Raw genomic sequence first — 26,042 nt, 5'->3', positions numbered from 1 at the left:
AAGCAGAAACTAACACACCATTGTAAAGCAATTATACTCCAATAAAGATGTAAAAAAAATAAGTAAAAAAATAAAAGCCAAAAAAAATAAACTTCTGAGTCACTCAAATAAGTGATACTGGATGAGATCTATACTGAAAGCTAGTCTATTTTATTAAAAAAATTTTTTTTTTAATTTATTATTTTTTTGGCCACGCCATGCGGCTTGTGGGATCTTAGTTCCCCAACCAGGGATTGAACCTGGGACCCTGGCAGTGACAGCGCTGAGTTCTAACCACTGGACTGCCAGGGAATTCCCAAAGCCAGTCTATTTTAAATGTATAATTTTGGTATCCCTGAATTAGGCAATTTATTAGTTTATGTAATAATTTATATATATATTGACATTAAACTCACATTGTCATATAGTGTGCTCATGAGTAAAAAACAACAACCCTACTAACTCTGTTTTCAAAGAGTTGTACTATACTGTCTAAAAACTATTCAGTTTTAGTTTACGGTTTCTTTTAGAGCTGGAAATGTTACTTTGCTTAATTTCACCAAGTTTAGCTTCCTCTTTCTCGTTCTGCTCCAGCCATCCGGGTCCCTTGGCTCCTTGTGCCGTGTTGTTTCTTCCCAGCCCCCTGCCATGGCTTTAAACACATATACTTACTTACTTCCGCCTGGATAAGGCCAACTCATCCTTCAGGTCTCAGCTTAAACTTCATCAGGAAAGCCTTTAAAACTTTTGTAAAAACTTTGTACTAATCATCAAATACGGAAATCAGCACCACCCAAAATCGGTTTGTAATTAGCCGATATGCTGGCTGCTACTGCTCCATGGATATTTCCTTCAAGACTATGCTGCTTTTCATACCTGATTTTAAGGATTTTAAAACCATAAGGCAGAATCCTTTCAAACCATGGGCCACAGATGGCATTGGGATGGATTCATATCTCTGGCTTCTGGGCATCACATTCTGAGATACAAGCTTGCCTAGAAATACAGTTACAGCTTTCCCTGACCTTACTCCAGAGAATTTCCTTTTGCACTGCATATTAAATAGATACCTGTGCAAGGCAATGTATCGTAAGAACTCCTTTGCCAAGTTTAGTGCCACCGAGCGTGCCAAATAAAGTCAGTAAAATATGTGCTGGCTCTGTCTGTAGAGGCCTAATGGCCATGTATGCCTTTTAGGGGCGGAAGTTACAAGTTGATAGGTAATTCCTCCATCTTCCACAAAAATACATAAGATTAAAAACTTCTGACACAACAGCATAAATTTCTGCCTCTTTTAAAAAGGCATAATTTGGGTCTTCCTTGATTGTCCTCTCAGTACAAGCAGTAACGGTTTTGTGTCTTACTTTTGTACCTCTTTTCCAGGGCTCAGTTTCAGAGTACATCTGAATGAAAGATAGTTCTGAACCTTAAACACTGGGTAATAGGTTGAAAACAAGTTGCTAGGCAAAGACAAGTCATAACAGACAGTGCCTTTCAGCTAGGAGAGGTATGCCAAGAAGGCCCATTCACGCATATATAATGCCCAACATTAGGTTTACAAGAAACCAAATTCAAATCCTTTTTTTCAGACCAAAGCAATCACTAGTCAAAGAACACAAGTAATATCTGGGCTAATAGCCATTTAAGGAAATGGCAGAGCCATTCCTTACTGTGGAGGAAGAGTGTAACTTTAAAAAAATGGTTTTCTATACATTTCCAACCTTGCAAGTAGCAGTCCCCATACCATAAAAGTGCTGTCTTGCAGGACAGTACAAAGGAAATAACGAGGCATCCTACAATTCTGTACAGACTACAAACTATTATGTTTCCTACTCACATCAGGACAAAGTAAAACGAATTTTAATTTAGACTTCATTTCTGAGAGTAAGGCAGTCTAGATACCTTCAGTAACTCCTGTTTTAAAAAACCAAATGCTGAACAAAATGTAAGAAACAATGTAAAGTTGTATTAAATAAATATCTTTTTAAATGTGTCACTGAGTTGACAGGAAAGTATAAGGCATCTGCAAAACGCCAAAAATGAAATGGAAACAGGACACCTGTGAGGTGAGCCAGCACCAAAGCCTGCTTTTGCCATGAGAGTTCTGTTAAACTCTGGAGACCAGAAGCTACCAGTAGCGGGGGAACTGGACATAAAGCCTGAGGCTCACTTAGGCTGGAGTCTAGCTGGGCCACCACCGAGAAGTGGGCAGCAAGGAACCTTGCCTGGTTCAATTTTGGTTCTGGGTGGAGGGGGATAAATCACCACCACCCTTGAATTCATAATCACTGGTGAGCCCTGAAGGTTTGTGATCTGAAATCAGAAACTTCAAGCTCATAATTTAAAGTGGTCTCAGGTTACTGGCCCCTGGGTGTTTGGCAGAACAAACAAATTATCTTAAGGATCTCAATTTCAGTCCATACTTCAAGTAATTCCTTTTTTTCCCAAGGAAAATAAGTTTCAGGTATCACAAAACAAGGGGAAATGGCACCGTAAGTGAAAAGCAACACAATTTATACAACAGTAGACTCACCCACAAAGAATACTGGTATCAACACAAAAATTACTGATGTATAAAGGAACAGAAGCATGGAAAATATGAATAAGGAGCAAAAGATTACACAGGAAAAGAAGTACATTTATAAACCAAATAGAACTCATAAGAAAAAAATATAATAATTGAAAAAAACCCCAACAAATAGAGGAAGGGAAAAAAGAATAAGAAAATGAAAAATGAAAGATAAGGGAGGAGTGGACAAAAATTTAAAAAGATGATATGATGAGAAATCATAAAAACAGAAATCATAGAAATAAATCCAAATTATACTTGTAATCATAATAGAGGTACCAAACCATCCGTATGTTTTCTGTGGCCGTATCTTTTAAGTGTGAATCAAAATGTGAGGCCAAAAAAAGATCTAAGATATTCAGATAAACACTAACCAAAACATTGCTATAGTAAGTAAGGACAACAAAAAGATGAAAGCAACAGCAGTCACAGAGAGTCACTGCATAATTATAAAAAATTCAATTTTCACCAGGGAGATAGAAAAATTCTAAATTGGTATGTATCTAATAATAAAGCCCAAAGAAAAAGAAAGCAAAGAAAAAGATAGCAAACAACTTAAAGAGAAATTGAGAGATCTACTTATCATAATGAGATCTTGAGACTCTTCAGTAAATAAGAAATTAAGTATAAGGTAAATCAGTAAGGAGAAGATCTGCACAGCAAAACTAACAAGTTTGATCTAATGGACACTACACTCAAAAACCGAGGAATATACACTCTTATCAAGTAAACATGGGGCATGTATAAAAACTGATCACAAGATAAATCATAAAGCTAGTCTCAAATTTCAGAAAATCTTATAGCTCATATTCTCTGGAAAAATGACATAAGAAATAAAGATTAAGACAACTATAACCCACCCCTAGCATCTGGAAATACACTTTGAAAATGACTAATGGGTTAAAAAGTCAAACCTCTGGAAGGATTAATGATGAAAAAAAATGAGAAGGCACAAATGAACTAACAGGAATGAAAAAGAGTCATAACTACATATGCTGTGGAAACTAAAACGATATAAAGCTAATAAGGATAACAATATCAAAAAGTTAAACTAAGATGAAATGGAGAAATCCCTAGAAGAATTTATTAAATTTAACTAAACTGACTTGAGAATAATAAATCCTAATGATGCTAAAACCTTCAAAGAAATGAATCAATAGTTTAAAATCTTCTCCTAATGACCACATGGCTTTAAAGACTAGTTCCAATCTTAAACTCTACAGACAGTTGAAAACCTCATTTAATAAGACTAGTATAACCTTGATACCAAAACCAGACAATGACAGGACATAATAGGAGAACTATAAGCTGATTTCACTCACGAACGTAGAGGCAAAAATCCTAAAGAAAATATTTGCAAATTGAGTCCAGCAATGTATTAAAACACACACACCATGATCAAACTGGGTTTATCCTAGGAATTAAAGATTGGTTCAATATTAAAACATCAACTATCATAAGTTAATACATTAACATTCAAAGAAAAAACAATTTAACCATTTAAATAGATGAGAAAAAGCATTCAGTAAAATTCAACATTCATTCATATAAAACTATTAGCAAACTAGAAATAGAAGAGAATCTCAACGTGATGAAGGCCATTTGTGGGAAAAAAAAAATACTCAACTGAAATGTCAAAAGCACTCCCTTTAAATTGGGGCTGAGACAAGGATGTTCACTATCAGTTCTTTTCAACGTTGTACTACAGGTCCTAGCAAGTACAGAAATGTAAGAAGAAATTTTTTAAAAGGTAGAAGGACCAGAAAGGAAGAAAACTGCCACCATTTCAGATGATGCGATTACATAAAAAACTCAGAAAGACATCTAGATACATTATTAGAACTAATAAAAATTTAGCATGGTTGCTGGATCCAAAATCAACACATAGCAGCAATATATCTATAATCAGCAACATCCACTTAGAATAGAAAGTGTAATTTTAAGAAATTTACCACAGCATTAAAAAATATATAAAACTCCCAGAAAGAAAACTAATATAAGACATGAAGGCCTTTATGGAGAAAAATTGTTAAAGTTTATTGACAGATATTAAAAGAAAACCAAATGGATAAATACACAATGTTTTTGGACGGGAAGACTCATTATTGAAAAGATATCAATTTTCTCCAAGCTAATCAATAAATTCAATACAATCACAAAAGATAATACACAAACTGGGAGAAAATACATACAACATGTTTAACTGACAAAGGACTGGCATCCAGAATATATAAAGAAATCATATGAATCAATGAAAAAAAAGACACACACCCAATAGAAAAATGGGCAAAAAGGACATGAATAGGTATTTCACAGAAGAGGAAACACATTCATGTACGAAAAAAACACTCAGTTTCATTAGTTATCAGGGAAAAGCAAATTAAACCCACAGTAAGATACTATACAATTGCCATCCAATTGGCAAATATAAAAGATAGTCAAGATTAAGAGTTTGCTACGATATAAGTGTTTGCAATGACACTCAACCACTGCCAGTGGGAGCTTAACTGGTACAAATGCTGTAGAAAACAGTTCAGTATGACTAAGTAAAACCTGCTTCTTAGAGCATCAGTTCTCAAATTTTTGGTCCAGAACCTCTTTACATCCTTAAAAATTATTGAGAAACTCAAAGAGCTGTTGTTCATGTGGGTTATAGTTATCAAAATTTACCATATTAGAAATTAAAACAGGCATTTTCAAAACAAAAATATATAGGTACACACTTGATAAGCTGTCAGAGTGATGATGTCATCATATATCTGGAAAACATTTAAAAGTGAAAAATGAGAGTGAAGAGGACAAATAACGTCTTAGTATTCTTATGAAAATGCTTTTGCCCTCACAGACTCCCCTGAAGGGGTCTCAGGGACCTCAAGAGTCCCTCGACCATACTTTGAAAACAACTGCCCTAGAGAACTCTTGCACGTGTGCACCAGGAGACATGTACAAGAATTCACTCATTCCTCAAATATTTATTAAGCATCTACCATGTACCAGCATTGTTCTAGACATTGTGAATGTGTTAAACAGACAAAATCACACAAAAAAGACAAAATCCCTGCCCACACGGAGCTTACATTGTAACTGGCAGAATGCTCACTAGCAGCATCATTCAGAATAGCCAAAAACTGAAAACAATCCACATCTCCATGGACAGAGGAATAGATAAATTGTGGTATAGTCATATAATGGAATACTATACAGTAGTGAAAACAGATGAAATACACTTACATGCATAAACATGGATAAGAATCTCAAAAACAGTGTCAGAAAAAAGTCACAGAAGAATACATACAGCATGATACCATTTACATAAAAGTTCAAAAACAGGTAAATCTAAATAATATATTATTAGGGATATATAATATAGATGGCAGGGCCATAAATAAAAACATGGGAATTTTACCCAAAAATCCAGAATAATGTTTACCTCATGTGGTATGTGGGGAGGGAAGACAGAGTGGGGTAATTCTACACATCTGAGGGTATTCTAGTTCTTAAGCTGAAGATTGAGCACATGTGGGATCATTTTATTTATTCTCAACAAACATTGTAAAAGAAAAAGGATATAAGGTTACGGGATATAACTTCATCAACAAAGAGAGGGAACATCCGATTATTTCAGCCACTGTTCTGCATTGCATATCAGGCAATTATTGTAACTGGTGGGGAAGAAGTACATAGTAATATGAAAAAAGGAATGAATATGGGCTGTTCTTCACAGACGTTAACTAGGTTCCCAGAGAGCTAGGATCTAACGAGATGGCAGTATTATAGCACTGCTCTGCCAAGTTGGTTCAGCCACTGGCATGATTCTGGTTAGTTGGTTATATTGTTCATTGGGTATATAATTATTTGTATAAAGCGGAGAATGAAATGATAGGTGATACAAATCACAAAATAAACTGAGACACTGCCTCTTTACTGAATTCTGTTGACTTTCAAAAGTACAAATTCCCTTTGGCACATTCTCCTAATAGTGCATCTACGTGTTAAGCAATCCAAAAATACAGAAAGTGCTTGGTGGCTACTGACTGTTTCTCCACATTGGTCAATAACATGTGCCCAGGTTGGTCACAAGTGTCATAACAATTTTGCAATCATATCTTTGCCAGGGTCTTCACCAGCAGTGCCATTTTGCAAATTAAACAAGGCACAGTTAAGGTACATTTTCACCTGATTCAGGGGATTAGCTATACATTTTGGTATACAATTTAGAAATTTGAAAAAAAAGATCTTGAAACATTGGATCCATCCCTCGTACCCAACAAGGCAGGCTAAAGTTATTATCTTGGGTTAGGGAGGTGGTGCAAGAGGCAGACTAGACCCGGCAGCAAATGGCTGGCAATACATTCTCAGGAAATGGAGAGCAGACAGTGTATCCTTCAGGTCCAATCTCTTCAACTAGGTTCCAAACATTCAGAAAATTCCAGACATCGTTGTACTATTTTAAAAATCCTAGGCTGCGTGTTACAAAAGACCCAAAATCTTACCCATATGTAAGCTGGAATGGACAATGCCACCAGGAGGTGCTAAACTGCAACTGGCAGCAGGATGATTTCGAATCAAGCAGTTGGCTGGACCTCCAGAGCCCTGCCCCCTCTCTTACATGCTACGCTGCCTTTAGTGGCACACCCACAACTTTGTTAAATCGGACGTAATTATTATACCTGTAGCTTTGTCCTCCTTCTCCAATGAGAAACAGAGAAATAGGGAGGGAGCTTTTCTCAAGCTTGTAGGGAACTTCCAGTCTATCTTTTCAGAGGAGGAATGGATAATCCTCTTGGTCAGAGGTGGACATTTCTTGGACCATGACTTACTAGCGGACAAAGTTACTCTATGCTCAAAAACAAACACTAGATGCTACCTTATATAGTTATGGAAATAGAAGATATAGAGATCTATTTTGAATAAGGAGGCTGGTATAGCTTTTTCCTTCATCATTCGGTTTATAGAATTGTCTCTCCCCAGAATGTTGTAGTTCATGTTTTTCCAGGCATGATTTTTAAAAAGTCTTTTTCTGAGTTACAGAAATATATAAGTATAAGGACTCCCAACTATAACTGGGAAACTTGGAAAGAAGGTGTGCCAATGTCATCTTGTTTTCCAGTAGTGTAAGAATCCTTTGTCCTGTAAGCTTAGAGGTGACAACAGTGACCTGACAGACTCCAGTGAGGTTCTAATGCTGGTGCTCTGTGTCCTCCAGCAGCTCCCTGTGCTTACATATTAAATATGTAGGTAGCTTCTTCTAAAGTTAGACAATTGTCCATGGCTTTCCTATATGGAAATCAGAGAGACTGACTTTGGAAATATTTTTAGCTCATTTTCCTGATCATCCAATGTTAAAAATCATTATCCAGCAATGCCCACCAGTCTCACTAAATTCTCAGATCTTTTTAGATCAAAGAATTCCTCTTGAGATCTATACACACCCATATTAAATCCCTTTTAGCCTAATAAATATGTGACATATCTCTTACTTATCCCAGAACTTCTCTTAGGAACCTAAGTAACAGCAGGGTAGGATAAGACAAAGGTGAAGCTTGTATTTCCTCCAGAGGCTTATTAAATCTGCTAAAATCTCTTTCCCTTTCAAAGCCTCCCTCTCACTTTGACCCAATTTGAGAAGGGGAGTGAGAGTATGGAGAGAGATGTAAAGGTGCAATTTTATTTAGTCATTTGTTAAAATATTTAAGTAGCAGCTAAATGGCTGATATGGAAGAGAGATAAAGACCCAGTCTCTGACCATCTGGCAGAGGGAGAGGAATAACAACACTAACGAGTAAGGGCGCAAGAGCTTTTAGGCTGCTATGACAGAAGATTGAACAAAGGACAGTGGGGGCATAAGAAAAAGGGGTCAAATCTACCTAGAAATGAAGTATGTCAGGAAAGGCTTCAGCAGGTTGGAGACCTTTACCTAAATCTTGAAAATATGAATGGAGACAGGTGGGAGTGGAAAAGGGGACTGCAGACGAAAGGAGGTGCATAAAAAGACAGAGAGCACAGTCTGACAGAAACTAAAAAAACGTGAAAGTGTCAAGGGAGTGGTTTAAGTTTCAAATGACAAGATTAAGTACAATGAAAGAATTCAATGGATTTGGGAAATGAGACGTTATCCCTGACCTCTGCTAGAGCCATTTTGATGGAGTAGCAGGACAGAAGACTGGCTGCTATGAATTAAAATGAAAAGCATAAAGAAAAAAAAAATTAAGAGTAAAGAAGACCAAAAAAAGGTGACAACAACTTTAGTCTGTTTCTTGGAGCCATCTGCCTTTTTACTTTCAAGCATACTAGTTTAGTTACAATGAAGGTTAGATAGGCTCTACATTTCTATCAGAAAATGACTCCCAAACACAATCCACTAAATAAACAAGTTTTTAGACAAAGTTCATTCTTTATGAGCCTGCCTGTATCATTTTAAGTGAATGATACAACATCAGCATTTCTACAGATTTACTCTGCCACCACTAATTTTTCTTCCATGTAGTTCAAAATAAATAACACCTGTAATTGCTTATAGTAGAAAAGGTGCTTTATTTTACATGTCATTGGTACACAATATATAAAACTGCCTAAAATTAGTCTTGGAAAACATAACTGTCAGTTATACCTTAAATGGTCAAGGACCAAGTCTATTTTGTAACCTATTTCATTTATGATCAGATGACTACAGTAATTTTAAATACTAATAATCTCTTCATATCCAATGTTACAAGTTATTTTTATGCTACAAGTGCTGCAATTTTTAAAAATAAAAATATCTCCAGTTATAGTAGACCATATATCTAACTGGAACAAATCTTTGCTAGTCTACAACTCTTTGAAATAATGGATCAACAGTTTCACCTTCTTACAGATGATTATATGTATGCAGTTGGGTTATAGGGCAGGGGGCCCTCATACATGCAATTGGATTATTTCTGTTTTTTTTTTTAATGCAGATAAAAGTGAGTTTATAATACCCTATTTCTAGTTAAGTTGCCAAACAGTTTACTAAACTAAAATGAAGCCAATACAATATTTTAGAAAACATAATTCTAAGAGCATGCAACAGCAAAATCTTTTTACTACCTATGTGAACCAAATCTGCAGAGTCCAGGAAGAGGACTATGGCACAAAGGCTTGTACATCTGAATTGCTTATCCAGCTGGGAGGAGTAAAGAAAGTAATTTAACTCAGGGTAAATCCTTTTATGAAAGATACCTGCATGTTATAACCCACTGCTACACAAAGGGATCTTCACGTAGAAAATGTGCAAATCATAAGAAGCTAAATGCACTTCTCTTGTTATTTATCCCAATCCATTCTATTCATAAACACATAGCTCAATGATCTCTTATTAACTATTAATGTGAAAGCCACAGATATTTCCTAATGGCGTCTTTCAGTCACCAATCATTTATCAGCGATAAATGTGATTACTACTTAATGTACAAATGTGAAAAAATGGTAAGAAACTGGGCTGATTCTCAAAGTAAAAACATGTTATTTTAACAAATCCCTTGGTATAGAAAGACTGCCTTTCTCTCTAGAAAATAAGACATATTTTAGAACCACAGGTTCATATTCACCTCCTAGTCTAGAAAAGAAGAGATATTTAAACAAAGTAAACTAAACAAAATACTAAGTAGGTATAAATGTACACACTCAAACAAATATTCTATTCTTTGCTTAAAGTCAACTTATTCCTTGTCATTAAGAGAAGTGCTTCAAGATGCAAATTGTTAATTAATGCAGAGAATAAAGGGTTAAAAGCCAGACCTTTTCCTAATAAAGCAAACAGATCATTAAAATGATTGGGCTTGAAACACATACTTACTATAACTTTCCATAGTTATTCTTTTTATAACTAAACGCACACATATACACAACAAACCCTAGCATTTAATATGTGCAAAATTGCTTACCATTTATTTTAACTTTGGTTAAGTACTTCTTTAGCCTATATCAGACATATTATGGAAGCTACACAAATGATTACAAACATAATAATGAGGTAAGTTAAAATTCTACTAGTGCAAAAAGCAAGCATATGCCAAAAGCAAAGCATATGAGCTAAACAAATGCAGAATGAAGCTCTCACCAAGGGAGGTGCTGGGATAACAAACCAGAGAAGCTCCTTGTAAACACTGTTTGTAAAGTACACATTTAAAGATTAAGGATTCATATAGCCACAAAAAAGGTATTCTAACAACACCACAGTAGTGCATTTATTTTACCTTTAGAGTTTGGAAATCACTCATTACGTGTCTAACAGTTTGCATATTTTCTTCAAGAGAAAATTAGTGAGACACATTAATTACAAATACTGTAGTATAAAAATCCCAGTTCTTTACAAAAATTATATATTAAAATATTCTATACACTTTTAAATTAGTAACTGGAACATACATATATATCAATTCTGCACAATTAAATCCATCTTTGCTTGGAGTATTATACATGAAGTTTGAGGACATAGCTACTCAGTCAACCTAAACTGGCATAAGGTTACATGGTATAAAATGACAGACCTGTGCCCCTGCAGTTACTGCAGCTCTTAGTCTGAAATATCTTTTCTGCAATTATTGCTCTGTATATTCATTCCAGATTCGAATAGGCAGTGGAACCATGAAACGTCTAAAAGGTTTAAAACAAGTTACCTGTAGCAGAGTATCCATAATGCCTATATGCATCTTTAAGGTTGTAATGGAACCTGAGTAAGCTGTCTAATGCTTATATTTCAGTTGTAAAAAAGTTTATACAATTTCAAGGTAAAAACAATGCAAAAATAAAACATTTAGAGCATTTACAAAAATCTTACAAATGTTTAAAACACTATTTCAAAACTCATGTCCAGTTAAGGTGCTTCTTTCTTTCTTCAATAAGAAGGACATACTTTAACTTTGAATTTTAAACTATGAACATTTTAATTTCAGCAAAAGTAAAATTAGATCCATTGAGACAGATGTTAAAATGTTTAGGGATATACTTTACTACTGATGAACATACAGAATTTTACTGCGGAAAGGGACCTTAAAGGTAAACTCTTTTAACTCCCTCATCTATTAATCAGGAAATTGAGGGCCAGATAAGTTAAGTGCTTTGGCCAAAAATATATTCCAATATATCAACCTGGTATGAATCAAGAAAATCCATTATCCTTTTTGTATGTTGCCATGATTCTTGGAAAATGATGAAAATTCAAAAGCAGATTTCTGAACTTGCCTTTCTTTTTTAAATTTCTTAAGCTCTGTGCTAACTGTAGATAAAGAAATGAATCAAATGGCTACTAAAATCAGTATTACAAATATTATCCAGTAGAAGATAGCTGTTAGAGGACCACTGCTCATATAGAATAAAGTTAGAGGGAATACTCAAAGACAGGGCCTTTACAATGTAGAGAACATTTACTATATAAGACAGCACAGTGTACAACAGCCAGTTACTAGAATCATCTCAATAACTCTAGGATGACTGAGTTACATGGCCTTTATAAAAGATATTGGAGTAATAAAGCCTTCTAGCTTTTATCTTAATTTTACTATTTTCCTTTATAAAAGAACTATAACTTTAAGGAAGAATTCATATACTAGTTTTCAGAGAGGCTTTGCTTCTTTTCTACTTTTATTTGGATCTAGAATTGAGCAAATACATTTTAAGAACAACTTACAAACTCAAATTCATAACTGCTAGAAATACAGTCAGAGAATACTCTTTTAAATGACAAATCTTCAAAACCAGTTACTAATAAATAATCATCACAATACCTTCAGTTTAAAAAAAATCAATTTAAAGGTGCTTTTTTATTGTTACCTTGAAGCCATCGAACTTGTGTAGCTGGTCCATATCCCTTTTCATTCTTTGCCGATATTCTGAACACAATGGCAGGCCTGGATGTATAATCAATATGTGCATTTGCAAGTTGCCCAGCAGTTACTATACATGATGTCTTTAGACCACAATAAATCCTCATAAACACAAGCTGACTTGGATTATCTTGTATTTGTGCTGTGCGGATAGCCAAGTAGGCTGAATATTCCAAAATATTTCCAGAAGGTGAAGTTGGAGGTTCCCAGGAAAGATGGATACCCTCAACATTCTTGAAGAGTGGGGGAAAAACAAAAACAAAAACAGGTAAAAGTTCTGAAGTTTTCTCTAATATCACTTATTATGTTGAGTCTATCTTCAGAACACAAGACGTTTTTCACTAAAGTAACTGCATTAGATGTTAGAACTTTTATTGTTGATTTTTAAAAACCAAACTTAATTCGATCTATAGTGTTTAATTCATGTCCTTTTAAAAAACATAACTAGGCTTAAAAGTCTGCCTGTACTACCCCAAGAAAGGGATTTTTCTTATCTGAAAGCAGACCTTATCTTCTCTAAACAGGGATAGGACCTTAGGATAAAATATAATCCAATTAAATATGTTCTATTAAAATTCTCCAGCACAAAACTTTTTGGTTCCATAATAACAAGAACAAAGCTAATATTAAGAAGCATACACAGATTTCCCTGACCTTCTAAAATTTGGATGCTGTAATTCTGCTTGAAATTTTGGTCCTTAAAAATATCATGAATGATTAGAGAAAAATATTTAAAAAATTTTTAATCTACCCCTTTTAGATACCTCTCATTTCATCAGACACTAACAAGAATCTCTAAACAGATAGTTTTACTTCATGTACAAAGTCTCAGTAATTTAAATCATTAAGTCTTGACCTGATGTCTCACCTTTGAAATTCTGACTGCAGAAGGAGCTCCAGGAAAACCGGGAATACAAGTTTTAAATTCACTGATTTTGCTGAAAGGGCCTATTCCACAACCATTGATGGCAGCAACCCTGAATCTGTATCCTGTGCCTGGAACAAGATCTTGTTTCTTAAGTAAACTGTAGTCAGGTACATCTGCATTTCCTATCTAAAATATAATATATGCAAAAGTCAAAGAAAAGATGCAATTAATTATTTTTTCATTAAATAACAAAACTTTTAAAGAATGAATTATGTTTTAGGGTTGTAGTTCACATTATTTATTTTCCTCTTTCATATATGGAATGAACCCCCCCTCCCCCAAAACAAAAGTAACTTACGCCCATAAATTGGTGATTCTCATCCAGAGGAAAAGTGCCTTTCCAGTTGAGAATCACTGGCTATAAAAAGAAATATAAGGGTATTCTGCACATGAAGAGTATGGAGATAGAAAAAAACTGACCACTATAAACAAGGTAACAACTATCTCCATGTAAACTTAACGTGGAGTAGAAACCTCAGAAAATTTACTGTCAAACAGTCTAGCCAGGAACATTTCCCTTTGGACACAGGCAAGCAAACTTGATAGAAAAGGAATGACTAGCACGTAGTACAGAGCATTTTAATAATTAATATTCAGCAGATGCTGAAAAAATGTTAAATTAAATAATTGGACTGCATACTCTGCATAAGAAGATCATAACATCTACAACTTTCAAACAATTTTTACATATTCTCCCTAACTCTCACTACACCACTGTGAGACAGGTAGTGCCAATGTACCATCCCATTTTTTTAAGGAAGTTAGGTCATCTCCATTTCACAGATGAGGAAACTGAGTCTCAGCAAGGTTAAACAAGTGACTTGTCCAACGTTACACTGTCAAGTACTGGAACTAATGATTCAAATTCAAGTTTACTGGCTCTAAATTTTATGTTCTTTTCTTTCTTTTGGGAAAAACATAGCTACTAGGCCCTTAGATAAGGATATTTCCATGTATATGAAATCAAACTACAGCCAGAAATTTTGTTAGGCATAATACCAACAAATTATTAACTAGGATATCTATTTTTGTCAAGAATTGGAAGAATTCAATATGTAAAAGTGAGACACCAGAAGTAATATTAGAGAAACTAAAATATAATGATAAATAATATATTCCCCATTAGTAAGATCTTTGGGAGATTCAAACTGAATATGTATTTCTTTGGCAATTCCCTCTCTGAAATTCCCCATTCCAGAAAAATATTAGTTCAATATGCTTTGGAGCTGTTATCTATTTCATAATTCTTAGAGGGTTAATGTCTCATCTATATATATGAGGTCCTCTTTAAGGGACTTTAGAATTAAGGGAAAATTAGATTGTATTCAATAGCATAGGGGTTTTTAAACTTTTTAAACTGTGAAATTAGGAGTAACAAAAGTTCTAAGTAAAAAAATGTTCTTTAAACATTCTTTAAACACACCAGGTAACAAAATTAGAGATATTTCAAAAAATCTTTATCTGTACTGGCCAGACCATATCACTTATGACTCAAAATTCAGCCCAGTGATTGTATGAGATTTTTTAAAATAACCTGCTTGTGATATATTCTATAAAAAGAGTCTTAAAAAAGAATACAAGATAACTATATATAGAACTCGCAATTATAGATTGTAAACAGATCCCAATTTCACTCATTCGAATGTCCTGAATCAGGATTACTTTTTAAAATCTCATTCTTGAGGCTTATAACTAACAGTGTAGAAAGTATGTCAATAGCTACCTTTGAGATGCTTTGCTTCCCTTTTGGCAGCAAATAAAACTGGCTCACCAAAGCTGTATTATTTTTAAAAATTCCTACATCACACCACTGTCGTTCTCCTGCTTTCATTGTGGCCACTGGATTTGAAGGAGTCTCCTTCTAATTTCAGAGAAAGAAACATTTATGAAGACTCTTACTGAACATACAAGAAATTTCAAGATTTAATAATCCATGCAGTGATCTACAAGTAGGTATATGGGTAAACACCACAATTAATAGCTCATAAGTAAATAAACTCTTAACAGATTAGGTCAACTGACAGTGAAACAGGGTTGCCAATTCAAACATAGGGAGTGACAGGCATTCTCCAAGTCAGTAGCTCTGTGCTATCAACCTAGCTGGAGTTAGCATGCTTTCCAATCAGTGATACGTTAAAATGCCAGCTGTTTTATAGAACATTGTCATTTCAGAGACTCTCTCAGAAAATGTAATAATCCCTTTAATGTGACACTACAACTTGCTCCAAAAGGAGCAAATAAGGAAAAATTCATTCCAAGCTGGCTTATTTCTAGATTCAAAAACAACTAGCAGAAATTCAGTGATCTTTGCACTTGAAATACCTGTGATTCTCCAAACCTAAAAGGAGAAAAAATGTTCAAAACTAAAATGCAATTTGAATATAATTTATTATATACTAAAGAGGAACAGATTAAACAGTTTTACATTTTTACCTTGCTTTAAGACTAATAAACTTCCTCTACCTTAAGCTACTTTTAATGATAAGTGAATTATACTTAACCCTGGAACTAACCTTTTTAAGCCATCTTCTTTATAAATGAGACACTGTTTCCAGAAGCTCAAAACAAATGTGCACTTCAGTTATTTATTTCTGTCTTGAATATATAACAGCAGAGGTACATGCTTATAATTCACATTACTTGTTACTTAGGCTATCACACATGACAAAGCGAGCTAACTAGAAGAGTCTTTAAGGTTTTTAGAAAAGGAATAGCTTTAAACTTGTTTTCATTTTAAAGTTGTAAAAACTCTCTTCAACAACTTTTATAAAACAACTGGCTCCAACTGAAATAACAGATACCACTCTGGCTGATGCATTGTAAAATAGATTTAAGAGATAAAAATTCATTTGAATAATTCTTCTCTGAGAAGAGTCTAAGAACACTGGGACTTAACATTCTGGAAAGGTGAAAGCTGATGAAGGTAAATACAGAATCAAAAGCCATAAGATCATGACTGAAAGAAAACTACAACTATAGACTAATCTTGAAGATTCTAAAAGGTAAATTTTAGGTCAAATAAAAACTCTTGCTCATAGCAATAAAGTTAAAATGACTGAGAATTTAAAAATAAATTTAAAGATATACACAAACACATGTATTCATCTAAGTGAAACAATCTTAGTATACTATTTGTGAGGCACATTCCTAGCATTTAAATTTGGTACCAGGCAGACTAATTCTGGCCTTCCACCAAAAAACCCAATGTCAGCGATTGTTGGGATACCCTACAGGTATGCCTGACTCGGTATTGCAATATTCTGTTGTTCTCCTATTAAGTAGTTAGCAATAAAGCCATTCAAGTTTTATGTTTTATGACATGTCCTTTTACTCTTTAAACCATTAATATAATTTCAATATATACACATATGTATGTATACACACACATTTCTGATTATTAAAGTAACATTTTATTACAGAAAAATCCTGAAAGCATAAAGAAGAAAATGAAAATTATCTCTGGCCCCACAACCTGAAGAAAGTCATCTAGCATCGTAGTGCAGATGTGTGAGGACTCACGTGAGAGTGTGAATGTACACACTGTGTGTGTTTTTAATAAAATTGGGAATGCAGTATATATATTTTGTCCACAGTTTTCCACTTAACATTATACTGTGAACAGTTTTCTCTTTAACCCTTCATTTTCCAATCTATGTCAAACAATTACTAGAGGATACCCGAGTCTTTTCCTGAATTTATGTTAAAGGTGCTCAGCATTTAAAGCATATTTAACCGTCTGTAAACATATATCATGTCCAGGTAATATACTTACAGAAAATGGCATCACTGCAGCATGTGCCTCTACACGGCTGATCTTAGTTGCAGGTAATGCACATGTTTCATCAACTAAAAATTAAACAATTCATCAGATAAGACTTACATAATCACTTATCAAACAGATATATTAAAATATAATTATAAATATACAAAAAATCACAATAATTGGAAATATGGACCCTCTAACTTGAACTAATTCACAAAGTTCATTTTTTAAGGATTTGATGACTAGTTGGAACTTCAGAGAATGTTCACCAAACATGAAACACAATTCCTATTGCAAAAGAATAAAATGAGAATTTACAAAATCAGAAATCAATCAAGCTGGGAGAATTGTTACTCCACAGCCTAGAACTAATCTTTTCTAAGGAAAAAAAATTTTGCAGAATAAGTTCATGGTAGGAAAGATACATTCTGATTGTATTACAGTGTGTGCTAATTTAACTATTTTATGTAAGGTACCTTATCCTTTTATATTTGAGTCAATCCAAGATGAAATGCAATTCCCATCTAAAACAAATACGTTTGATGAATTTATATACAAAAATGGTTCAAAATACAGTATGTGAAACACATTTCAAACCTTCAGATTTGGTACTGAATGTTGTTAGTGAAGTTTCATCTTTAACAACTGCCCCATTTGTACTGGATGATTCAGTTTTAATGGTCTGCTGGGTTACCATAGTTTGTGCGTTGGAAACAGTACTGGATACAGAAGTTTCAGGGATTACTGTTCTTAAGTCCAGGCAACTACTTAGAACACCTATATTTACTGAAGTGTGAGGACCTAAAATTAAAGGGAAAGGATTAATTATTAACATAACACCTGCAAATAACTGCTGTATCTTGTAGTTCTTGTCACCCAATTCCTGGCATTTTCAATTTTAAAATCGTAAACGTGAGCGCCACGAAAGTCAGTCATATGACTTAACCATTAGGCATAAAATATCTAGAAAAATAAAGTGCATTATATCCATAACAGATTTCCAACTTCTCAGCTCCTTCTTCCATTCTAAACACTGAATCACTGTTCTTGAACTCTACTCAGTCATAGATCAAATGGCCTTTCCTCCCGTTTTAGGAAAAGAAAAAGAGGTGATCAGGCATGAATGCCACCAATTTTCTGCCTTCTCTTGTCCTAAACTAGAAATGTATTTATGATTGTGCCCAACCCCTCTGTCCTCTCTTCCATTTCAGATGATGACTTCTCTCCTAAGGAAGTTTAATCTATTCTCTTGTGCTCTTGGTCCCATTCCTTCTGCATACTTTGGGACCCTCTTTTATCAATCATTCCTTTCTTTTTGGTGTTTTCAAATTCTTCTTCAGTAGTTTTGGCCCTCAGTCTATAAACATTATAAACAAGTATTCTCCAGTTACCATCTCCCCTCGCTAACTTCCTTTAGAGCAGTCTCTACTTCCTTGACCTCCCCAAATTTGATCCAGCACACAACTCTAATGAAATGGCTCTGACAAATGTCAAGGGATACTTATTTCTAAGGGATAGTTATCTATTTTCATTTACTTGACTTCTCTGCAATGTAAACAATCCTCACCACATACTCTTTTTTGAAACTGTTTCTGTCTATGACTTGTATTCACTCATGCATACATCATAAATGCATAGTCATAAACAGTGATGCCCACTATACAGGTAAAAAACATGATACCAATCTTTTTTCCTAACCTTCTTGGAATGCCTTTTCAATCTCTTTAGCTGGCTTCTCTTCTTCAAATGACTCTTTAAATGCAGGTGTTTCTAAGCCTTTTCTTTTCTCCCCTTGCATATTTTCCTGTTGTTTTAGCTACCATTCACGAATTATACATCTCTCAAATACATGTCCCAGGTGCAGTGCCAGGTCCTGAGAATCCAGCAGTAAACAAGTCAGACAAGGTCCCTGCTCTTGTGGAGCTTACATGTTAGATACTCTTAATTTCTAAATTTATACTTCTAGCCAAGAACTGCCTCATAGACTCCAGACCTAAGTATCCAACTGCCTATTAGAAATCTTTACCAATATGTTACTCAAGTGCCTCAAAAACAGTAAGTTCAAGGTTGAACCTATCTTATCCCCAAATCTGTTCTTGCTCCTGTATTTCCTATCTTCATCAACAACTGAATGTCCAACCCAGAAAACTGGGAGCCATGTTCAACTCATTTTTATTTCTCATATCTAACCAGTTTCCAAATCTAATAGGTGCTACTTTCTAAAGGTCTCTGAACTGATGTATTCTCTCCTCTCCATCCCACCCACTGCTTTAGTCTCTATGCATCTCTTGGAGTCCTAAAAGAACCTCCTAACGAGTCTCCCAACCATTTCCTATTATAACTCTTCCTGAGGGTGAGGCTAGAACGTCCTTTCCAAAATAAAAAACAAAAACTAATCGCGGGGCTTCCCTGGTGGCGTAGTGGTTTAGAAACCGCATGCCAATGCAGGAGACACGGGTTCGAGCCCTGGTCTGGGAAGATTCCACATGCCGTGGAGCAACTAAGCCCATGCACCACAACTACTGAGCCTGTGCTCTAGAGCCCGCGAGCCACAACTACTGAGCCTGCATGTCACAACTACTGGAGCCTGCGCACCTACAGCCCATGCCCTGCAACAAGAGAAGCCACCACAATGAGAAGCCCGCGCACTGCAATGAAGAGTAGCCCCTGCTCGCTGCAACTAGAGAATGCCCACGTGCAGCAACGAAGACCCAACGTAGCCAAAAATAAATTAATTAAATAAATTAATTAAAAGAAACACAACTAATTGTGTCACTCTTTCACTTTTGAAACATACAAAAAAAGGAAAAAAGAAAGAAACATATCAGCTACTCCAACCTACAGAGAAAAAGCCCAATCTCCTCTTGTTAACCTGAAATTGGGTAACCATTCATTCACACATTTGAATATCTACTATGTGCCAGACACTGTCATTGTACAACCACTCTTGTTTCTCCATTTGACTAATATTAATTTTATCCAAATTGCCTTACAAGTAGGATTCAGAGTACATTAAGATTCTCAAATCTCATATTTGTTTTCAAGAGTATAAACTTCTTTATATGATAGACATAGAAAATCACTATAAAAAAAATTTAAACTGACGTCCAAGACCAAGCTTTTATAATTTTGACCAAATGATTCCCTTATATCAGAAAATCAACAAAACAAAAGTGCTCTCCTCTTCCACAAATAATAAAATTAGAAAAACTATAGGAAATTATTTTCCTTGAATACTTTAAGGTCGTAATTTTTTCAAATTAAAAATAAAACCACATATTCCTACGTCAGGGATATATCAGAATGAGATTTATAAAGTAATTTTAGACAATGAAATCAGAGGCAACACTTAATATATCTCGAATGGTATCAGAATATTCAAATTAAATACTTTAAAATATAAGGATCACCAAATTACAAGCTGTACCATGAATTCAACAGGCTAATCAACAGTTTCATAAATGAACTACCTTTCTGGGGATAATCCAGTTACTTGGTAAACAAATATGTATTTATTTATTAAGTGATTACTATTTACCAGGCATGAATCTGGGTGCTGGAGAACTTTATGTGAACAAGGTAGACAAAATCCTGGCCCCAAATAAATTACTGCAGATAGTTATAAGTGCTAGGACAACAGGGTAATGGAACAGTGATACTGAACACACTGGCCAATCTCAAATGGTACACAAGAGCTCGCCTCATTTAAATTCTATAGTTAATAACTAATCTTTACTATTCAGGTAAGTTCTTGCTTGGTATCTTGACATCATTCTAATTAGGGTTAATATGGCAGGTATATATTATATTTTGAAAATGGATCCAAACCATATAACATTTACTTTTTCAAAGACTCTAAAATTTTTACCATTATTATAAAAAGCTTAAGCTTTATTTAGAATGCCATCTTTATACCTTCATTTTTCCTTAGCATATCCACCACACAACTGTTATGATTAGAAGCGTCAGTTGCCAAAGATGAATGTAAAGTGGCATTAGAATCAGTTGATGCTTTGAGTTCTGGTTTGTTTTTCAGTGAAGTTCCTTTCATAGCTGTATGTTCAGATTTTGCACTGTTCATTGTATCACTGATCTACAAGAAGTAAAATAATTTATTGTATTGTAGCAAGTAATGTTCAATTAAATAGAAATACATGTAAAAAACAAGCAAAATAATTTATAACTTAAATGTTTTGAAAATAAATTTTCCAAAATACAAAACAGTTTAAATAATATTCTTAATTTGTACAGGATTATACTTTAAATTTTATAATAGTTTAAGGAAACAATTTCTTTCCATTTAATATTCATTCTCAAAAGACCAGTTCTGAAGGGAAAAGGAACAATACATTTTCAGGGAAAAAAAAAAAAAAATCTACATTTTTACAAGTGGTAGTTAGTATTCAAGTAAATACATACGTAACATAGGTGACAACACCCAAGATACTGAATTTAACATTCAAATTTTCTTAACAAGATCAGACATGTACACTAAAGATTTTACGACTCCTAAGAGAAAAATCTCAGTTATATGAAACCTTCAAGCATATGAATTATTCTATATGACTGAGTTTTCCATATAGGCTTCAAGATTTAATACATACATATCAATATTCTTCACCATTAAACAGTCTAGATAGGAATCTTCCTAATTACATTTGTTTGTCTTCTTAAAGACACTATAACAAACATATTTAAACCTTTTGATAATTCAAATCATCAATGTGAACATCAGTTATTATATAGCAATAATTACAGGTCTACTGAACCATAAAAGTGATCTGGCTTCATTCTAATACCCCAATATCGTTGCCTCTTTTTTGTTACATGTTTTTTGTTACTTTTCTGTCTCCACCTTTAATGTCAATTATAACTATATTATCAATTATAATTTCTCATAGCTCTAAGAATACTTGTCCATAATATGCCCTCTACTTAGCCCTTCTAATTGATAGTGATTGTGCTACTGTTAATAAATGATGATGATGACAGCCACAACCATTAAGGAGCATTATATTATGTGACAGGCCTTGTGCTACATAGTTATAAAGTCTGTATCTCATTTAATCTTCATAAGAATTCTATAAATTGGATAAAATCACCCCTGGCTTACAGATGGAAAAAAATGAGACTCAGAGAGATCTTAAATAACACACCCAGGGTCAGGCAGCCAGCAAGTAGCAGAGCTAGAATTTGACCCTAAGTTTATTTCACTACCAAGTCTCCATGTTATACTATCTGGGAAGCACAGTAAAGCAAAGTGCAAGAAATGAGGTATGACTTTATAAAGCAGAAAAAGCTAAAGCTAAGAGCCTGTAGGTGGAAAGTGACTGAGAGGTGAACCGGTTTTGCTGAAGAGCCCAGAAAGGCTTGGAAATTGGGGGCATCAGGTTCTTTGGAGGCTGAAGTGCAGAGTGCAGAACACCAGAGGACCATCATATAGAAGACTATATAAAAAGTGTCTGCAGCCCCAGCTCTGCTCTTCCAGCATACAAAGGCAGACAGATTCCTCACCTCCATTCGAACTGAAGAAGGGAGATAGGTAGAAAGATTAAAATGGGAGTCTCTGGACCATGGTACAGAGTCTCTCTGGTGAGGATGGAGGAGGGGCACCGATACTAAAAATGGGGATTAACTGAAAGTCTGCATACTGAACAGAAAGACACTGCCCTCTCTGCATTAAGCTCCCAGAATTATTGATAGCCAGGCTTAGAGCCCTTAAGCAAGAGATTGGAGAAGTCTCAGGGGAAACCCACTGGTTCACAAGATAAGATACTGATATTTGTAGATCCTCACTCAAAAACCCTCATTAAGGTCTACTAATCAAGCATGCCCATAGGCATAGAGCTGCTATGGTCTGACATGTCTGTGTCCCCCACAAATTTATATGTTGAAACGTAACCCCCAAGGTGATGGTATTAGGAAGTAGCTTTGGGCTGTGATTAGTGCCTTATAAAAGTGGCCCAAGAGTTTTGTTGGTTTTTTTTAAAACAGATTGTGCAAGATTGTTTTCACAAAAACTTGAAAAATTCACAAGTGGATCAGCAGTGCATGAGCACCCCCTTTTCCTGATGGTGAACGCCAACACTGTGTGGCTGACAGGGTCTTGGTGCTCCAGCTGGGTGGCAGGCCTGAGCCTCGGAGGTGGGAGAGACGAGTTCAGGACACTGGACCACCAGAGACCTCCTGGCCCCACGTAATATCAATCAGCGAGAGATCTCGCAGATCTCTGTCTCAACGCTAAGACCCAGCTCCACTCAATGACCAGCAAGCTCCAGTGGTGGACACCCCATGCCAAACAACTAGCAAGACAGGAACAAAACCCCACCCATTAGCAGAGAGGCTGCCTAATATACTAAGTTCACAGACACCCCAAAACACACCACTGGATGCGGTCATGCCCACCAGAAAGACAAGATCGAGCCTCACCCACCAGAACACAGGCACCAGGTCCCCTCCGCCAGGAAGCCTACACAACCCACTGAACCAACCTTACCCACTGGGGGCAGACACCAAAAACAATGGGAACTACAAACCTGCAGCCTGAGAAAAGGAGACCCCAAACACAGTAAGTTAAGCAAAATGAGAAGACAGAGAAATACGCAGCAGATGAAGGAGCAAAATAAAAACCCACCGGACCTAACAAATGAAAAGGAAATAGGCCGTCTACCTGAAAAAGAATTCAGAGTAATGATAGTAAAGATGAGCCAAAATCTTGGAAACAGAATGGAGAAAATACAAGAAACGTTTAACAAGGACCTAGAAGAACTGAAGAGTAAACAAACAATGATGAACAACAAAATAAATGAAATTAAAAATTCCTTAGAAGGAACCAATAGCAGAATAACTGAGGCAGAAGAACGGATAAGTGACCTGGAAGATAAAACAGTGGAAATAACTACTGCAGAGCAGAATAAAGAAAAAAGAATGAAAAGAATTCAGGACAGTCTCAGAGACCTCTGGGACAACATTAAACACACCAACATTTGAATTATAGGGATCCCAGAAGAAGAAGAGAAAAAGAAAGGGACTGAGAAAATATTTGAAGAGATTATAGTTGAAAACTCCCCTAATATGGGAAAGGAAATAGTCAATCAAGTCCAAGAAGTGCAGAGTGTCCCATACAGGATAAATCCAAGGAGAAACACGCCAAGACACATATTAATCAAAATATCAAAAATTAAATACAAAGAAAAAATAATAAAAGCAGCAAGGGAAAAACAACAAATAACATACAAGGAAATCCCCATAAGGTTAACAGCTGATCTTTCAGCAGAAACTCTGCAAGCCAGAAGGGAGCGGCAGGACATATTTCAAGTGATGAAAGGGAAAAACCTACAACCAAAATTACTCTACCCAGCAAGGATCTCATTCAGATCCGACGGAGAAATAAAACCTTTACAGACAAGCAAAAGCTAAGAATTCAGCACTAGCAAACCAGCTTTACAGCAAATGCTAAAGGAACTTCTCTAGGCAGGAAACACAAGAGAAGGAAAAGACCTACAATAACAAACCCAAAACAATTAAGAAAATGGGAATAGGAACATACATATTGATAATTACCTTAAATGTAAACGGATTGAACGCTCCAACCAAAAGACACAGGCTGGCTGAAGGGATTAAAAAACAAGACCCGTATATGTGCTGTCTACAAGAGACCCACTTCAGACCTAGGGACACATACAGACTGAAAGTGAGGGGATGGAAGAAAGATATTCCATGCAAATGGGAATCAAAAGAAAGCTGGAGTAGCAATACTCATATCAGATAAAATAGACTTTCAAATAAAGACTATTACAAGAGACAAAGAAGGACACTACATAATGAGCAACGGATCAATCCAAGAAGAAGATATAATAATTGTAAATATTTATGCACCCAACATAGGAGCACCTCAATACATAAGGCAATTGCTAACAGCCATAAAAGGGGAAACTGACAGTAACACAATAATAGTAGGGGACTTTAACACCTCACTTTCACCAATGGACAGATCAACCAAAATGAAAATAAATAAGGAAACACAAGTTTTAAATGATACATTAAACAAGATGGACTTAACTGATATTTATAGGACATTCCATCCAGAAACAACAGAATAAACTTTCTTCTCAAGTGCTCATGGAACATTCTTCCGGATAGATCATATCTTGGGTCACAAATCAAGCCTTGGTAAATTTAAGAAAATTGCAATCATATCAAGTATCTTTTCTGACTACAACACTATGAGACTAGATATCAATTACAGGGAAAAAAACTACAAAATCCAAACACATGGAGGCTAAACAATATGCTACTAAATAACTGAGAGATCACTGAAGAAATCAAAGAGGAAATCAAAAAATACCTAAAAACAAATGACAATGAAAACACGACGACCCAAAACCTATGGGATGCAGCAAAAGGAGTTATAAGAGGGAAGTATATAGCAATACGATCCTACTTCAAGAAACAAGAAAAATCTCAAATAAACTGTAACCTTACACCTAAAGCAATTAGAGAAAGAAGAACAAAAAACCCCCAAAGTTAGCAGAAGGAAAGAAATCATAAAGATCAGACCAGAAACAAAATGAAAAAGAAATAAAGGAAATGATAGCAAAGATCAATAAAACTAAAAGCTGGGTCTTTGAGAAGATTAAAAAAACTGATAGGGCTTCCCTGGTGGTGCAGTGGTTGAGAGTCCGTCTGCCGATGCAGGGGACATGGGTTCGTGCCCTGGTCCGGGAAGATCCCACATGCCGCAGAGCGGTTGGGTCTGTGAGCCATGGCCGCTGAGCCTGCGCGTCCGGAGCCTGTGCTCCGCAATGGGAGAGGCCGCAACAGTGAGAGGCCCGCGTACCGCAAAAAAAAAAAAAAAAAAAATTGATAAACCATTAGCCAGACTCATCAAGAAAAAAGGGAGAAGACTCAAATCAACAGAATTAGAAATGAAAAAGGAGAAGTAACAACTGACAC

The 26,042-nt window shown here is 35.3% G+C and overlaps 1 protein-coding gene across 5 annotated transcripts in view; it reads right to left on the bottom strand.

Annotated features, from left to right (window-relative positions):
* Positions 1 to 4,560: 4,560 nt before the first annotated feature.
* The window catches only part of HCFC2 (host cell factor C2), a 46,665-nt gene continuing 25,183 nt past the window's right edge, over positions 4,561 to 26,042 (bottom strand). For 2 of the 5 annotated variants that reach the window (XM_033427592.2, XM_004269444.3), the window contains 6 exons: positions 21,003 to 21,180; positions 17,685 to 17,888; positions 17,097 to 17,170; positions 15,048 to 15,185; positions 13,265 to 13,450; positions 4,561 to 12,629 (listed from right to left, as the gene is read on the bottom strand). In XM_033427592.2, the coding sequence (XP_033283483.1) occupies positions 12,315 to 12,629; positions 13,265 to 13,450; positions 15,048 to 15,185; positions 17,097 to 17,170; positions 17,685 to 17,888; positions 21,003 to 21,180 (1,095 nt within the window). In that variant the 3' untranslated portion in view covers positions 4,561 to 12,314. Of the gene's footprint in view, positions 12,630 to 13,264; positions 13,451 to 15,047; positions 15,186 to 15,837; positions 15,920 to 17,096; positions 17,171 to 17,684; positions 17,889 to 21,002; positions 21,181 to 26,042 lie in introns of those variants that run through there. The other 3 variants (XM_033427595.2, XM_033427596.2, XR_007470239.1) reach the window with 3 other exon arrangements.

The sequence above is a fragment of the Orcinus orca genome, chromosome 11 (genome assembly GCF_937001465.1).
Source record: "Orcinus orca chromosome 11, mOrcOrc1.1, whole genome shotgun sequence".
NCBI classification, from domain to species: Eukaryota; Metazoa; Chordata; class Mammalia; order Artiodactyla; family Delphinidae; genus Orcinus; species Orcinus orca.
This window is presented reverse-complemented; position numbering and strand designations above follow the sequence as displayed.